This window comes from Ambystoma mexicanum, chromosome 5p (assembly GCF_040938575.1).
Source record: "Ambystoma mexicanum isolate Mex_15411 chromosome 5p, UKY_AmexF1_1, whole genome shotgun sequence".
NCBI lineage: Eukaryota > Metazoa > Chordata > Amphibia > Caudata > Ambystomatidae > Ambystoma > Ambystoma mexicanum.
In genome coordinates, this window is record NC_090930.1 from 786,372,753 (window position 1) to 786,390,842 (window position 18,090).

At 43.8% G+C, this 18,090-nt stretch overlaps 1 protein-coding gene across 2 annotated transcripts in view; it reads left to right on the forward strand.

Annotated features, from left to right (window-relative positions):
- MLH1 (mutL homolog 1) overlaps positions 1–18,090 on the forward strand; it is a 949,066-nt gene that overhangs the window by 830,050 nt on the left and 100,926 nt on the right. For both annotated transcript variants that reach the window (XM_069613203.1, XM_069613202.1), the window contains exon 16: positions 11,830–11,994. In XM_069613203.1, coding sequence (XP_069469304.1) covers positions 11,830–11,994 — 165 coding nt within the window. The remainder of the gene's footprint in view (positions 1–11,829; positions 11,995–18,090) is intronic.

Genomic DNA, 18,090 nt, shown 5'->3' on the forward strand with positions numbered 1-18,090 from the left:
GCGCACTTCTGTGTGTGCCGCCGAGAAGGTACGTTTGTTGGGGGGAGGGAGCGGGTAAGGCATGCAGGACACAGTGATCTATGTGATCACTACGCCGCGCCATAATAGAAGTCGACGTTTTTGTGGTCGACCTTACGGGTGGCATAGTGGTCACATAGATCCCAATAGATAATTGCGTACCTGAAATATGTTTAATATAGGTGTGGCGAAGATGTTGACAGAGAAATAGCTTATAAAACAAAACAAATGAAATTATTTCTCCTTCAGAGGGTCTTTGTTATTTGTGGTTCTGTGTTATAATATGCCGCAGGAATAATTACACAGGTTTAAAAATGATGTAGTCAAAAGTAAGCGGTAATAATAACAAATACATTTATTTAGAAAGTAATGTAAATGGTCAAACTTTTTCACTGCTAGTTTTTTTTTTTAAAGGAAATTTTTTGAATGTATGTATTTGTTTTTGTTCTTTTTTTATCATTTCACCCCCCTTTTGGTGCCTTGCCTCCACCGGCGCATGTCGGTCGCTGGAGGATTCCGAGGTGCACATCTTGCGACCGTTCCTTTCTGGCATTGGACCCCATGCACTCTGTCTAGAGTGCTTGGGGCCCGATCATCGCTGGGAAGTGTGCGTGGCGTGTGGCTCCCTCGTGCATCGCTCATTGAAGAACAAACTGTCTCGCTGGAGGGAGATCTTACACACTTCACATCCAATCCATCTGAAGGACTTGGTTTCAAGGGCTTCCTGTCACTTGTTCTCCAAGGCACTCCAGCTCAGAGACTCCTTTCCAGGGTCACCGCCTGGGAGTGGTCACTAGACCCTAGAACCAGTGGACAGCCTGAGGCTGTCCAGGCTACCGGCCCCCATGCTGAGGAGCCCAGAGTCTCTCCCAGATCAGCCACTGAGGCGCATACCAGCCCCAGTTCTGCACCGGGGTGTGAGAGGCCTTCAGGCTCAGGTTCCAGGCACAAGCCTGTAGCGCAGTCTGCTATGACTATCAGCACCACAGCTGAGGGCAATCAGCTTTCCAGAGCTCCCTCCGAGGTCATTTCTACAAAGGACACATTGACTACCAGTCTGCTGACTGAGAGCCTACGGCCTACTGGAGTCCTCTCTGATGAGTGCGCAAGAACTTCAGGGTTGGGTCGTTAATAGACCTCCATCATGTTGGACCCCACACAGGATCAGTGGCTTTCACTCCCTACTTCCCCAGTGCCTGGCACCCACACTCAAAATGGTGGACAAACACGCGGCAGAGCCTGCATGCTCAGTGGCCATCTTAGACACGGATAGGAGGATCCAGCCCTCTTTCTTCGGGTCTCAGCTCCAGCCCACAGGCTTCCGATAACTGGTCTCCACAGCACTATGTTTATACGAGCCAGCCATTTGGGTACCCTTCCCAGGTGCCTAGGTGTCTCATACAGGAAGACTAATGGGTTTGAGGACCGGGCACCCTCCTATTCCTCACGCTCCGACCCTGCGGTTTGCGAGGATAGAGTCTTAGAGTGCTTCCTTCTTCTGATGTGGTCTCAGCAAATGGTGGTCCCTCAAATGCTACCACCAAGTCTTCCCCCTCTGGGGCCTCTGCCTCTCCCGCCATAGATTGTAGTTACTCAGCTACTGGTGGCACCGCTTCCAGTGCCTGCTCCGTCTTCTCCTACCCCTGCCTCTTCTACCTTTCCTCTCCAGCCTCAGGCTCCCACAGTGCAGGCACATCCTCTGCAGAGTGCTGACCTGGGGGAGGGGGCGGGCCCTCGTACCTCTACAGCAGGCTGCAGACTCCCCACCTCTGCAGATGTCAGGGACGAAGATGCACAAGACAGAGGCATCTGCCTCGGTCAAGGCCTTTCATGACCGCCTTCTGGGCCTGGCTGAATTTCTAGCAGTGCCTCAACCAGAACAGGCTCCACAAGACCTTTGAGTCCTAGCAGTCTTTCCGCATGTGGGATCAGGGAACGGCGGCTGCAACCTGATCCCTACCCGGGGGCGGGGGGGTTTGGCTGCCCGAGGGAGGTTCATGTGGATGGAGACAATCCTAATGGGAGTAAATATCTGTCTTACTTTAGAAGGGCTATTATCTGCCCCAATCAAGACAGCACTTGGCCTCAAACAAGGCTGCTTATTAGCCTCTGCAATCTTCAATTATTTTATGCATGATCTGCAACACATCTTCTTACACATATTGTCTGATTCACCAATGGTAAATGGCAAAATTATCACAAACCTAAAATATGCAGATGATATTGTCCTCATCTCCAAAACTCCAGTAGGACTGCAAAAACTGCTTGTGGAATTCAATTCGTACTTAGAGTTGAATCAGCTAACAATCAATACAAAGAAAACTCAAATAGTGGCGTATTCAGCCTACAAGAACAATCAGGATAGGTACTTGTGGTCTATCAATCAGACCAAACTTGAGACAGTTAGCCAATAAACCTACTTTGGAATGATCATTGAGGGTGGGATTAATCCAAAGGGGCAGATGGAGAGCATGGAGGAAAAAGTAAATACAGCAATATCACAGGCAAAAATCATATCACAATCAAACCAGCAATTTTGTATTGGAATATTAAAGGGATTCCCACAATCTTATGGTATTGAAACGTTACCAATCTGGCAAATACCAAATTTGAGAAGATTAGAAGCCAAGTTTTGGTGAGCAGTTTTGCATTAGGCTCAGTGCGTGCCAGGTTCGTGGCTGCGCTACGAACTTGGGCAAATTTCACTTCATGCTCTCTATCTTTGGCGTCTTTGTGCCTTCTTTCGAAAATGTCCTGTGGGAATTGAGTCAGCTAATATGCTGAATGTGATTGCGACTTACATATTTTCTTCATGCACCAAATTTGCCAAACTATGGGTAGATAAAATCTATGCAATCCTAGCGGATGCTGGTATATCCATTGACATGCTGATTACAAATCCGGATAAGGCAAAACCATTAATGTATAGATGCGACTGGTTAGCTACGAGAACGCAATGTCTAAGATATCGCTAGCAGTGCAGATATAGATTTTGGCCAAAACATCTGAAAGTGACAGAATCCTACCTGCTGAAATCACCATCGGTGGCTTTTAGAGCAGCCTTCTTAAGAGTGCTCCTTGATTTATGGGCAACAAGTCAAGTACAAGTAAGAAGGAAATTAATAACTAGCTCCTTGAGTTTTTGTAGATTTAGCTAAAATCAGAATGTAGTAGATTTGCTCGATAATCTCCTGTGCCAGTGTCCAAAGTTAAGTAATATAAGAAAAACTAATTTAGTAAATGTGGTCTCAATGTTAGAGCAGGTTGATCAGGATCTCCGGTGGTCGTATCTTTTATGTTCAGGTAAGAACACAATACAGTGGGCGACTATACATTTTTTGCAATCTTTGATTTTAGATAGTATCAGTTTAGCTGTTCAAATAAACAAAATATGGTAGGAGTATTGTTGGTAAATGTAATTCAAAGCATTCCGTCAGCTAAGGTATAATTTGTGCACATTTGATTCTTCCTTTTTCTTTTTTGTTGTATTTGTGCTTGGACTCAGAAAGTTGTGATTTGAATTGAAATTTGTTCATGGATGTCTCTGTATTGTTTTTCTTTCATGTTACAAGGTTTTGTAATTGAATTATGAATATTGTGATCTTAAATCTGTACATGAAATTTTGTATATGAATTTTGTATAGGAATGTTTTTTTATTCTGAAGTTTTTATTCTGAAGTGATTAAAAAGCTCACATTGATTGAAAATGATGTTTGTTAATTTTGAATTTATAATTGTTTTTATGATTGTTGTATTATATTGAAAAGCTGTTTAAGTTCAGCTAATACAATTAAAAAAAAATGGGAGTAAATTGGTCTTGCAAGATGAGACGTGGTATTACCCTCTTTCTCATAAAGAAATCTTGTGACACCTAAACTTTTGATGGCATACTGTTATTCCAGTATTAAGTCCATTCATGCCTCACACGTACATCTCCTGTTTCTAATGTGTTTCTAAATATGTTTTGCACATTATTTTAGTTGAATGTACAGACAAGTTGTTTTTTGGGATCTTGAGGGTGCAGGATATTTTAAGATAGTATTGGCACTCGAGAGAAAGGATGAGAGGAGAGGAGAGGAAAGCAAAGTCAGATGAAACAGTATGGAAAAGGACGTGCTGGCAGAGGTCAAGAACGCAGGTCTTCCCAGACAGCAGCTTGCCACTGTGAGAGCAGCTCAACAGAGTGGCACAAGGAGTTCCTGGAGATAAGGTTGTGCCTAGAAGCAGCAGCCTCTGGTCCCGGTCATCGAGAGAAGCTGATGGGGAAGCACAAAGGTACTGGGAATGCTGAAGGAAGGCCTGCAGTGTGAAGGAGGCCGGTCCACAGAAGATCCAAGGATTTCTCCTTAGAAAAGACTGTTTTTCTTGAATTAATTTATTTGTGAACACTTTTTGGCTAACATAATTCAGGGACATTTCCTTGCACCCTTAGTTTGTTTCTAATGTGAGGGTCAGATTAGTATGTTCTGGACACAAGGACATTTTATAAGTTTGATGACTCGACAAAAGACTGACCTTTAGTTTTAGTTTCCTAGGTAGGGCAACTCTCTTCAGGATAGGGTCAGAGAGGCCTTCATACAACCCTTTTGTTTTAATAAAGATGTCTGATAATGAAAATAGTGCAACTTTGAGTCTGCCTCTCATTTCTGACCCCTCACAGGACATACAGGAAAGAATTCTCGACCTCCCTTACAAGGGGTCAGACTTGTTCCACTCTTCAATGGACGACGAGTCAACAAAAAAGAAGACATCCACGCAGACTGCAAGGTCTGTGGCAATTTTTACTAAGCTGGGACCAAAACACTTTCCAAAGCGTCAACGTAGGTCGGGTCGGACTTCAAACCGTGCTAATTTGGGGAGTTTACAGGGTTTAGTGACCAGAGGGCTCGCTAGCCGGACAGGTCTCAGAGTGATCACAGACGAAAGAAGCAACAGACCACACAGGTTGTCTTCTGTTCCTCCTCCATGCCTGCCTCTGAGAGTAAAAAAAAAAAAATTAAGTTCAGGTCAGGGGCTGCAGTTCTCCTGTGGGGGGCCAGTTGTCTCTGTTTGTGAGTCCTTGGATTCTGTTGGTGGTGTCGACCGGGTTCAGCCTTCTCCCTCTTCCCCATCGCTGCTACATATTGGCTTTCCTACTCTATTGAGGGATATCTTGCACCTCTGGAACATGCAGGCGGCCATTGCCTCCTCTAGACAGGGGCTTCGGGTATTATTCCAGGATTTTTGCAGTGCACAAGAACAACCAGGCGGGCCTGAGGGTGGTCATGGACCTTTCTTTCCTCAACCTTTCAATCCCACTCGAGCACTTCAAGATGATACACCAGCTCACATACCAGAGTCTATGTGCGCAGGAGACTGGATGTGTTCCTTATACATAAAGGATGCATATCTGCATGTCCCCATCTTCCAACCGCACTGAAAGTTCCTGCGGTTCACAATTATGTTGCACCGTTTCCAATACAAGGTGCTGCTGTTCGGTCTCAAAGCGACACCTTGTGTGTTCACGTAGTTTATGAACACTGTGGCAGGCCTCCTTCGATTGGAAGGCCACCACCTAAACTCTTAAATGGATGATTGGCTAGTGAGGGCCAGCTCTCCTGAGGGGGCTCTCCACTGCTGTCAGTGGTTGGCATATGTTCTCCACCAACTGGGGTTTCCTCCAACCAAAGGAAGTCACAGTTGCTCCCCTCTCAGGATCTTGTGTTTCTAGGTGTGAGATGGGACACAGTAGCTCAGATAGTCTGCCCCACATCTGACAGGTTCAACTCTCTCCGGAGGCCGCTATGCCAGTTCCTTTCCAATCCTGTGAGCTCTGCGTGGTGGGTTCAGCACTTGATGCGGCTCATGGCGTTGTGTGTCCTGACAGTACAGTATGCCAGACTCCAGAGTAGGCTCATTCAACTCCAGTTAGCATCCTCTTGAGACCAGGAGACAGGGTTGCAGTCAGGCTGACTGCTCATTCCATCTGCTTTTCACCTGGACCTCCATTGTTGGCTCCTCGACTGCAGTGGGGTCTCTGTTCTCTCATCCAAAGGCTTTTTTTTGGGTTGACTACAAATTAGTCCCTCCAGGGGGAATATTTCATCCATGGCGCATGGTCAAGGTCAGAGGCCTGCCTTCATATAAACCTCCTGGAGCTCAGGGCAGTGGGGTTGTCACTCAAAGCTTTTCTGACCTTAATCAGGGGCAAGGAGGTCTTGGTCAAGAGCGACAATTCAACCACAATGTTCTACTTGAATAAACAGGGCAGCGGGCAGGTCTCCTCTCCTCTGCATGAGGCAGTTTCAATCTGGAATGGGCCCAGTTATACAGGATTTGGCCGACATACTGAGCCGTCTGGGCTACAACATGTACAAGTGGGAATTACACATCAACTCTTCTTCACCTCTCTTTCCGGGATGGGAGTTCCCGGATCTGAGCCCGTTTGCCTCTCTGCAGAACTCCGAATTCCCCCCCTTTGTATCATGGGTGGGGCAGTTGGAGGTTTCCTTGGGGGACGCGTTCCAACTCTCTTGGGACGGCTGCAAATGCTACGCCTTTCCTCCTCTGCAAGTTTCGGAGTACATTGGAATGCACTCTAATCCTAATCGCCCCTCACCAGCCATTGAGGGCGGGTTTTCGGACCTCCTCCAGCTGAAGTCACAAGGCCCGGTCCATCTTCCGATCCTCAGCAGGAGCTTCCTCACTCAACAGCATGGGGCAGTGCAGCACCCATAGCCAAGCAGGCTGTCCCTCTTGGCTTGGCTCCTAGTCAACTAAGGCTTCACCCCCCCCCAAACTTCTTCCTAGCGACCGATTGGGATATTATCCTGAGGCTAGGAAACCCTCCACCAGCTCAAAATACATAAGTAAATGGACCAGATTCAACCATTGGGCGTGGGATGAGGGGGCGTGGACCCCACTCATGAACACTGGATGATGTGCTGTCTTTCTCTGCCGATCTGGCCCGCTCCGGGCTCCAAGTGGATACCTGCCACACTTATCTAGCAACTATCTGGGTCTACAAGAACTCCAGGGATGAGGACTTCTCAGCTGTGTGCTACAGTGCACAGGCCCCATCCCATCTGGGACCTGAATGTGGCGCTAGCGGCCTTGCAGCGTAAGCTGTTTGAGCCAATGGCTTCAGTCAACATTAGGTGGGTTAAGCTCAAGTCAGTTCTGCTGATGGCTCTCACCTTGGTGCAATCGATCATTAAGCTGCAGGCACTGCCATTGTGCAAGTCATTCACAATCTTCCACAACGATAGGGTACTAATGCGCACTCATCCCAAATTCCTGCCCAATGTTGTTTCCCCGTTTCATCTAAATCAAGAAATGTGCTCACTAGTATTCTTCCATAATCCGCAGTCTGATTCGGAAAGAGCGCTCCACTCCTTGGATCTGCAGAGGGTCTTCAAATTCTCTCTCTCCTGAACAAAGCCTTACAGGAAATCGGAAGTGCTGTTCACGTTTGGGGGCTCAGCACCCAAGCTTCCCAGGCCTCCATCGCTTGTTGGATGGTCCTCACCATTTCAGAGGCATATGCCGCCACAGGAAAGAAGGTGTCTCCAGGTAGCCACGTTCACGCGGTTACGACAAAGCTACCGCAGTGGCCTTTTAGAGGCACACCTCCTGGGAGGTAATCAGTAAAGCGGCTACCTGGGCCACACCGTCCGCATTCTGCAAACACTACTCTCTGGACAACAGCTTCAGGAACGACGTAGAGTTTGGGCAGCGGTTCTGAGAAAACTCTTCGCCTCCAGCTAGGCTCACTGTAATTTGGTTAGCTCCGCCCAGTTCTCTTGTTTTGGTGGAATCACCCACAAGGAAAGGGGTTGGGACGTATGAGTAATAAATGACTCAACATAGAGTACTCATAGTCCTTAGTCCCCTTTCCTCCACATGCCCCACCCTACTTTTCCCGCTAGTATACTAAAGAGCTAATATGATGGGTAGCCAGGTTTAACAGTGTCCGGTGTGTCAAAAGGGGACTAAGGTGAGGCCTTGGAGGGCAGAAATACTAGGCGGTACTGCGCCCTCACACACTATACTAAATTTAAAGGGTAAGCTATTTTTTTCGCTGCCATTGGTTCTGGTACCATCCCCATGCTTGGGGCGCCCACAAGGATGGAGGAAAGTGGACTAAGGACTAAGAGTACTCTAGTAACTACAGTGAGTAACTTTTATATTTCACTCAAATATTTACATCCACAACAGTATGCTTCAAAAACACGCAGTGGGGTTCTCCACTCCCCATCTTTCAAGCACCCTTCCAATGCACTTTCATTCCCCTCCCCCATCTTAAATCACACTGCCACTGGCCAGAAGGGTTTTTCTTTTTGTTTTGATTTACTGTAAACATTTCTTTATTAAATAGTTAAGCCAGTTTTGTATGTTTGTTTTTGCCTAGTTGTTTTCAGTAAAAAATGGTTTGTCTTTTCATTGACTGCAGCTTATTAGACATAAATAATGTATATCCCTGCATTGTGATGATCTACAATTAAAAATGTTTTCCTTTTTCATAAATGGTGCCAAATTAAGCTTAAAGTTTCAAAAATTAAGATTTTGAACCCATAGACCTAGTGCCCTTTAAGGCGAGGTAGCAATACTTAGAGATAGATGGGGATGCAGAATTTACTCAAACATCAATAATCCAACTGACTCAGGAAGTTGGCAAAACTTGGTTTGTTTTATTAGCTATTATCTAAAACAAGGTGTTACAATGCACATCAACAGACGTTCGCTCGATTTCTCTGCGTATGTTATAAAAAAACATAAACTTTTATAGTAAAAACTCCTCAATGACGTCACACTACGTGGCAAACTACAAAAAACTACTTGGGGATGTGATAGGCTTACAAGGAACATCTAAGTATACGTTTCATACTGACGGGGGTTGTGATTCGGTCTCTACTATCAGGTGGGCAACTAAGCCCATCCCAAGTGCAAGTCATCTTCCGTGTCACAGTAATACTTGACACTTCATTGGTTACACAACCTATAGGGCTCTTTGATACGTGGCTCTCTACAATTGGCTTGGCACTCTTGTACCCTTCTGGAAAATTCCACACGCTAGCAGCACATAGGCTACCATACCAGGTGCAGGGAGGGTAGGGGTGATCTTGCCTTGCCGCCCAATTAGCCCAAAATCTATCATCACTCTTGCAGTCTGCCAGTCAATTAAGGCTTTGAACTTGGCCTTGCAGAAGCTCTCTGTGCCTGAGAATAAAAGGGAGTATCTTCTTGGTTTCGGTGTAGCTCGACCAAATGTCTATTTTGATCTGACCATGTGACTTGGAGACTGCATTTTCAAGCTCTATGCAGAATTGCATATTATTAAATGATTAACTCTTGACGCCTTCAGTGTTTTTCCATTTCACCTCAAACAGAAGTTTTCTTTCTCACATTCATGTAACTATTGGATGGGCAACCAGGCTCACAGTGGCCGCGACTTCTTGGTGCTGAGTCAGCCAAGCCTTTCTTGCATTTCTCCATCACCTTTAGTTATTTTCCAGCTGTGCCACAATAAAAAACCCTTTCCAATCACAGGGTTTCAAGCCTTGCTTAAAGTGCATCGTGGAATAGCCAGGTTCTATACATTCCTATGTATTCTACATTGGCGCATCGCTGCAACTATTCACCATGTAAGATCACTTTGTCTACTTGCGTTACTGCGTAGGTACAAGTCTGAACTGATTTAGCATTTTCTTCAGCATTTCTATAGCATGAGCATCTTCATCTCGAGCGTGAAATGTTGCTCAACTTTACAACCTCCTCTTCAGATCTTATAGAATGTCTGTTTTTTGACCTCATGCATCTTTTCTGGGTGCGTCAGCTCTGCTCCGCCTGACGTCACCAGTCTTCTTTTTCACAAAGTTTCACACTTCCTCTGGAACTTTGTCCAAAAGGCCATTATTTCTTCGTGAATGCATATAAGGTTTTCTCAGTGGATACCTCATTTCCAGGATTCTCTGTGGTACAGACATCCTCACTGGCACTGCACTTATCTCAATTTCTGGTTCCCAACATATAGGCAACATGGGGGCGGAGCTTCTGGTGGCGGTACTGGACGACTCCTCTACAATTTCAATAACATGGGATATTCATTAAAGTTAAATGGATGTAATGTATTTAACTGCTAGTCAGGTTGTTATTGTCAAGTATTTGTACAAGACTCGCCCAAAAGAAATTGGTAAAGATTGAAAATGGGGAAAAGCATACTCGTCCTTAGCACTTAAGGGGTTAAATTTGCTTTTCATTGTCAAATGCCCAGACATCAGCTGAAATGGGAAAATAATTCAAATAATTCTGATACAAATCAAAGCAAATAATCTCTGAAACTAAGTTAAGATTTGAACTGTGGAAATAGATAACTTTTCTTTGCTTTCCAGAAATGAGACTAGCCATACTGTTGTCCGTTTTAAACTGCCATATCTGTGGGTTTGAATAGGTCCCCACATAAGTGGCAGTATGAACTACAGTGATGTGGAACAGGGTTGTTGGCATGTATTTTGGTTATGTTCCTCGAATGAGAAGTGCTATTTTAATGGACTCTTTTGGTTTCGTATAAGCAGACATTTTGAGATGGGATTGAAGCACGATCATGTACAGTGCTGGCGACTGTCATAAGAATTGATCTGTATGCGTCAGAAACTTACAAAAATAAAATAGAAGCTGGTTTACATACTGCAAACAATGATGGGATTAAGGGCTCTTTTTCAGGGTAGAACAGAACATATATTACTAAGGTTTAGAACCCAGGGTATAAGATTTGTGAATATTGTTACAATGTTTAGTTGGCTTGCATTGACACAACACAAATTACAGTGTTAAACAAATTCATCAGAGCAGAGGAAATAATGACATCGAATGCAGAGTTTGGTAATGTTTTGCTGGCCCAAGGTTTTGATTACCTCATCATTTAATATTAAGAATTTACAGGAGTATTGGCTCCACATGGGTGACCATCTATGAGGCATTGTTGCAAAGTGGTGTTTTTCTTCAGACCACCAGAGAGGCATTGGTCAACCTGTCACATCAACTAAGAAAATCATTGTTAATCAATAAAACAATAATATTAGAATTAAAATAGTGGCACATAAACTACTTCATGCCTAGTCGTCGTGCACAATTGAACTGTTTATTTTCTCTGAGTTAAGTAGAAATTAAATAAATTGGATAGTAATGACATGCAAAGTCGATATGCTGGATAGTACAAATCTTTGAAGTAGACCACAGTGAGTATCTCGTATTTTGGGATGTTTAAGGATAAAATATGAACATGCTACAAGTCACTCTAGGATGTACAGAGCTGTAAAAATATGATTTGTAATAGTTTGTTTAAAGGTGCCATAATTATTTGTTGGACCTGTGATGGGGTGTTATTTACATACAGACATTGTCTTTCGCTTGCATTTTGTAGAAAATTGTTATTCACTTAATGGATCGTTTCTAAACTCTGGTGTGGGGGGTTAAAATATTCACTTGAACATCCAAATGCATAGCATGTTATTTCTGTACATGTCAGACAGAGAAGAACATTCCTCCGCAACTTTTCTCAATCGGCCTGCCTCACTTGCACAACCACCCTTTTTTTCGATTTGGAAATAATTATTTGTCCAATCATTTGAAGGCAAGATATGTTAACTTCCTCTGAATGTTAGCGCACTTGTAGTTTGTGTGAAGAATGACTTTTGGAATCTTATTTTGTAAATAAGGCTGACATTTTGTATCTGCATAAGTTTACTAATTGTTACTGATAATGTGTGTGTCTGCTTTCCTTCAATTCTTGTGGGAAAATGTGGTAACACAAGTGACTCTGTTCTTTGGTAGGAGCCAGCACCTATTTATGACCTAGCTATGCTAGCCTTGGAGAGTCCAGAAAGTGGGTGGACAGAAGACGATGGCCCAAAGGAAGGACTTGCAGAATACATTGTCCAATTTCTAAAGAAAAAATCGGAGCTAATGAAAGACTATTTCTCTCTTGAAGTTGATGAGGTAATTTCTGTAAATAGTTTATGCAATTACAATTGAGTTTTGTTAAATAGTTAATATCTATAAAAATGGAAAATCTAAAAACCACAGGATTGTCAAAGGGAAATTAATTGGACTATGAACATGACATAAAATAAAACCAACATTGCTGGAATCTTACTTCACCCTCTTGTTTTCGATTGCTGTTAATGTGTGAATGTGTTTTGTTTGTACATTGCTTTTGTGTTTCTACTTAAATGTGAACACTAATTTTGTGTGAAATGTGATATGAAGATGGTAGAGTATATGTTGTGAGATGGGGTTTCTTTGTGGTTATATATTTGAGGTGATTTAATTTAAGGTGTATATTACTATTTATTTCAATGGTAATTTTGAGAGTTTGTAGAATTCATTGTGTGCCTGCAAAGTCTGTTGATTTACTGGTGGAGTATGTTGTAAATATACATATGTGCTAATGCTACCTTTTACTTGTTATTTGGGAGAGTGAGAAAATATAGCAACATTGTTGGTTTAATTTGTTGTCAAGTTTATTTTCCATAATTTTTTTAATCTTAACTTTGACCTTTCCACTTTGTATTCCTTATGTTTATTTTATTTTTGTTTGTTTGTTTGTTTGTTTATTTATTTATATTGCGCACCAGACCCTTAGGTTACCCTTATACCCTTAACTTAACTTAATTTAACTTAACTGTTTCCTTGTTTAAGGTGAAGATGTATTTTTAACACTTATGCATTTTTACACATAGACTCTTTGTGCATTGACTATTCTGTGTTGATTTGCTGTTGATTGTGTATGAGGATTTCCATACTATATGGTGTTTACTCATTTACTCATTTAATAGTACAAATCTATAATGCTCCTACTTGTCATCCCCTTTGCTTTGTATTGTATTGGCATCATTGAGGTTGGGTCCATAACCATTTGCCAGACAGGTTTCCTTTCAACTTTAAATATGAGGGTACGTGTGGGTGTCGAAGCTGGGCTTCACTCTGCCCCACAAGCACTGCCTTGCCCTCTGGTGCCTCCCATCAATCCTTTTTTTTCACAGACCCCAATGGTTGCCTTCATCACAGTGCTTTGTTTTAGTGCTCTATCCCCTGATGTTTTTTTCACCTGTTCTTTCCACCCGGCCTCCGGTACCCCCAGTCTCTCTGACACATTCCAGGTTTCATTTTAGGGAGATATTTTTACAGATTCCCCTTGACCATTTGAAGGCGTTAACCAGGAAGTAGACCAGATCGGATAAGGTGACTACTCCTTTGTTTTCCAGTGCACCTCAGCAGGCAAGCGTTCTTCCTATGGACTTCCTTGACTGAGCAGGTTCACCGAACAGACTGTTCTGCAAAGCCTTCTTGGCACAGCAAGGACGACTCATAGTCCTGGAGGGCTTTTTCTTCTGGTTCTCGTGCCAAAAAGCTTAAGAGCCCTTCTGGGCACAAGCCAGAGCCCTGTAAGGCGACATATACCGGCACTCATGCTGAGGGTCTGTTTAACTCTGCTACCATTCTAAGCCAAGGGGGTGCCTGTATGTGAAGGGACTACTGTAGATTCTTGCTCTGATGGCCCATGGTCTACCGAGTCTCAGGTCGAGGTCCAGTGCAGCATGACACCCAGGATATTGCCGAAGGTTTCCAGTGAACCTGTACTCAGGGCTCTGCTCCGCACAGCAATTTCCTGTACATCCTTAAAGAATCACATCACAGCAGCCTCAATCAAATGGCGGTCAGGCATGACACTCATTGTCATCTGAGTTGGTTGCAGGCTTTATGGATTGCCAGGAACCCTGTTCCCTTAACAGGCCGCCTGCAATCTAAACCGCATATATTTGTCCCTCGGTGTGCAGTGGCCATCAGTACAGACGTCTGGGTGCACTGCCTACCCACAGTCTTCCTCTGCTTTGAGGTACTCCTATCTTTGGACATCTCTTGTCCATCACCCCGTCATGTATACCCTACAATTTTAGCCTCCTTATCACCTACCAGGCAGAGTCGGCCCCAAAAGAGGCTTGCAAGTAAAGATTTTCTTTCTCGATTCATGGGTGTGATAAGATCACATCAGATGACAGACCTCTTGAAGTCTGTGGTTGGGGAGATTGTACCCCTGTGTCCCTAGTCGTTCCTCTGCCAATGCAGCATCCTTAGACGCCACATCTGTCGGTCCCTCCCTCAAACCCTTGACATCCCTCCACCAGCTAAACTTCAAATGGAAGGAGACAGACACTGCAGTCATCTGGTGTTGGGCATTCTTGTGCAAAAGGATTTACTGATCTTGGTCCTGGAGAAGAACCTTATTTAAACGGGCATTCTTGCAGCGCCAGATAAATCTCACCACTGCTTTATCCAGGGCGACATATAGGTGATGCAGTGGGGGCGCAAGAATCATGGTGTCCAAATAAATTAGCTTGGGCATCGAGCTCATCTTTACGGTGTTCATCCTGCCAGAGAAGAAGAGCGGTAGTACGTGCCAGCCCTCGAGGTCGGTCTGTATCTTCTGCATCACAGCAAGTTAATTCAGGGCTCTCAGAGCAGAGAGGTCTGCACTTACATTGACCCCTAAGTATTTAATATGTTGGGTTTGTAGCCGAAATGGTGCAACACCGGCAGGGTATGTCGCGTCTCAGCGGCATGACCTCTGATGTATCCCAATTAATGCAATGGCCTGCCACTGGTCTATGGTCTAATAAGATAGCCTGGATCCTGGGCAAGGAACACGAGTAGTCGCCAATGTGGAACAGATTTCATCTGCAGAGAGAGAGGGAGACTCCATGCTCCGCCATTCCCTTCATGATTCCCGTCCATTCCTTGTCCATGCGTAACTTCATAGCTAAGGGCGCAATGGCCAGTGGGTAGAGCAAGTGGGACAGCGGGCAGCCTTGCAGCGTACCTGTGTGTAGTGGAAAGGGCTCAGAGGTATAACCGTTGGTAATAACTGTAGCATGCAGTGAATCATATAGCAGTTGTATAATGCACAAAATCTATCCCGAGAACCCAAACCACTGGAGAATCGCAAACATATAATCCCACTGCACCCTGTCAAATGCCTTTTCGGCATCTAGTGACAGTATGACATTGCCTGTGTCCAAGGGCCCCTCGATTATGAGAAGTAGGCGTTGTAAGTTATTGGTAGAGTGTCTTTGCTATATAAAGCCAGTTTGGTTTTTATGGACCAGAGCGGGTAAAAGTCTCTAGATGCTGCGCAAGGCATTTAGCGAGCACTTTTGCATCAGCGTTTCTTAAAGAGATCGGCCTATATGCATTTCAGTGGAGTGGGTCTCGTCACTTATTAAGGAAGAGGATTATGCTGGCCGTGAGTAGCAGTACAAGAGGTTGATGATTCCCCTTCACTGGAATCTTCAGTACAATCAGCACTGTGTTACTGTTATATTCACGATTCACTAATTAAGATACGGCTTTCACTCACCGTATTTGTTAGTTACCATTGTGAGAAATAACAATCTGCAAGTTATACAGCGTGAGCATTAAGTCAGACATCATGAGGTGTTTTAATATTGACACCCTTTGGTTTTAGGTCCAATCCGATTAACAAGCTGGCTACATATCAATACGCATTGGCTGCATCTGCTTCTCAGCACAAATTTTGTTACTGCCTGTGCACTTTGCAGTAAGTGCAAAACCTCTGGAACGGCATTCAGTTCTGAACTATTTTCTGTTTGCCATGTACCTTTTGCAGCATATGCAATATTAATTTACATTTTGAATCTCCTATCATAGGAGTTATAGAAGAATTGTACCAACAGGTCTGATGCGGTTCGTGTTAGCCACAGTCTACTTACAGTAACATAATAATTCGTAATTAACTAGCACTCCTGGTGTCCTTAAATTTGGTTCAAATATTTTTCAATACATGTTAAAGTCCTGTCCTACACCTGGAGTGGGGTGGTTTTTCAATACTATGCAAATGCCTGCCCAACTGCACTGTACCCTCGACAATATTAACAAGAAATGAGCTACTTAAATTCCATGTTATAGACACTATTAAATGTCTGTTCATTATGACTGTTTAAAAGAACTGATTTGTATGTAAATGCATAATCATGCTATTTGTCTATATTTTCTCTCCATGTTGTTTTTGTTGTGCGTCTTTGTTTCAATTCTTTGTCATGTACTATGATTTTTTTATAGTTTGGAAAAATATATGGTATCAACAGCCCTGATGAAGAGCTTAGCCGAAACACATGTTGGCTGGGCTGATCACATGTGGGCGGACCACTTGTGTCTTTTTGGTTTAATTTTTAATTCCGTTCTCACCAGATTGATTCTATGTGCTCTCTGGAATTATTTAATTTCTGCTGAATTAGAGCTGTACTAATAATTTGTTTTGATTTTATGTGTCCTCTGATCAATGTGCCAAATATGGAGACATATGAGATGGTTTGTTCTTATTTTGTATTGTATTTTGGTGGAATAATCAATATCGCCAATATATTCATCTCACTTTCGAAACCAGCAGTACGTGACTCTTGATTTATGAGGTGAGGTGCCCAGTGAGACTTTGTTACTGTACTTTTGTTTCTCACTTTGAGGTGTGCTAGGGAAACATACCTTTTTGTCTCAATAGCAACTCACCATTATTGCAACTAACACCAATCGCCAGCGCAGCATACTGGGCATTTGTTTGAAAGGAAACATTGACATGCGGTTTGGCAACACATTACGGCATGAGACAAAGGTGTACTGCCAACATATAAACTGGCACCAAGGGAAGAGGAGAGGGTTGGCTCCCCCCAGTTTTCTTCCCCCCCTTTTGGCCAGGACGGGGTGTGGACTGCTTTGCAGTGAGTCTCCTCCTCTTGACAAGACTAGGATGCATGCCCCTCATTTGCATCCTGAATGGGCGTCGGGACCAGGTTTCTGGGATAATGTATTTTAATTAATTGGAGAAATTGAATATTCTGTGCATTTTCTCTCTGTCCTCCGCTTCTGAGGGTGATGAACAAATTCAGGACCTCTCCCCTTTGCTCGATAATAGTAGTGGCCCCTTGTTGGGCAGTGAGGATATGGTTCTTGAACTTTCATCCCCTGTCCAAGGATGTCTGATATTCTTTAAACTGGACCATTACAACCTCTTCTAGCACGGTTGCATGGTTCTCCACCCTTGCCATGTATTGCTAGTCTTAGCAGCTTTGTTCCTAAAAAATAACCATCGCCAAAACAGGTATGTCACAGGAAAACTTGAATATAACTCAAGCAGCTATGAAATCAGCCATACGTTTTCAAAGTAAGTGGGCACGCTTTTCTGCCAACGGGCTGTGGACAAGAGCTTGTACTCACTCGCATATCAACTGGATGACGTTTTGTCTTCCACTGCCTATCTGACTGAGGGTGTGTGCAGGACTTACCTTGCCATTATAGTAGTGTACAGAAAATCAGATGACATGATTTTCTCTTTAGCAAACCCTGTTGTCAAGAAACATTTAGAAGGTTTAGTGTAATTATTTCCTCCAGTAAGGAGGTCTCCTTCGATCTGGGACCTTAGTGTGGTGCTGACAGCCCTGGCAAACAAGCCATCTCTGCTTGTGGCATCTGTTGCCTAGTTATGGTATGTTGATTTATACCACGCACAGCTACCACCCACAGGCAGTCTCCAGGCGCTCACGTGGTTCTTCAAAAGAAGAGGGCAGGGTTTGTTAGTGAGGATAGGATGATAGTATAACTTCAGAATTAGCAGAAACTGGCGTCTTTGTGCGTTGTCTTGCGTGTGGGAGTTGGCCTGGCCTGTTGTAACCGTAGGGGTAGGACTAGTGCCTCGGATGTGTGCTAGTGTTTTATGTTGAGTGTTTAGTTCGTATGCGGTTAGGGTTGAATTACAGTTGTGCGCACTGGTTAGTTTTTGTAGTTTTTTTTAAATTTATTTTTATTTTCAAAACCAAACAAAACACCACACAATACAACTGTTTCAGTACGTATAAACATTGTTAAACCATCACATTTCACAGTGTAATTCCCCAACCTCCTCCCTCCCCCCCTTAAACTAGTGCCGGCTCACTCATGTCATCTGCAGGTCCATCTTCAGGTAGCGCAGTAGTTATGCGCTCATCATCCGAGTCCTCCGATTCATTATTACCCTGGTGAGGGTTT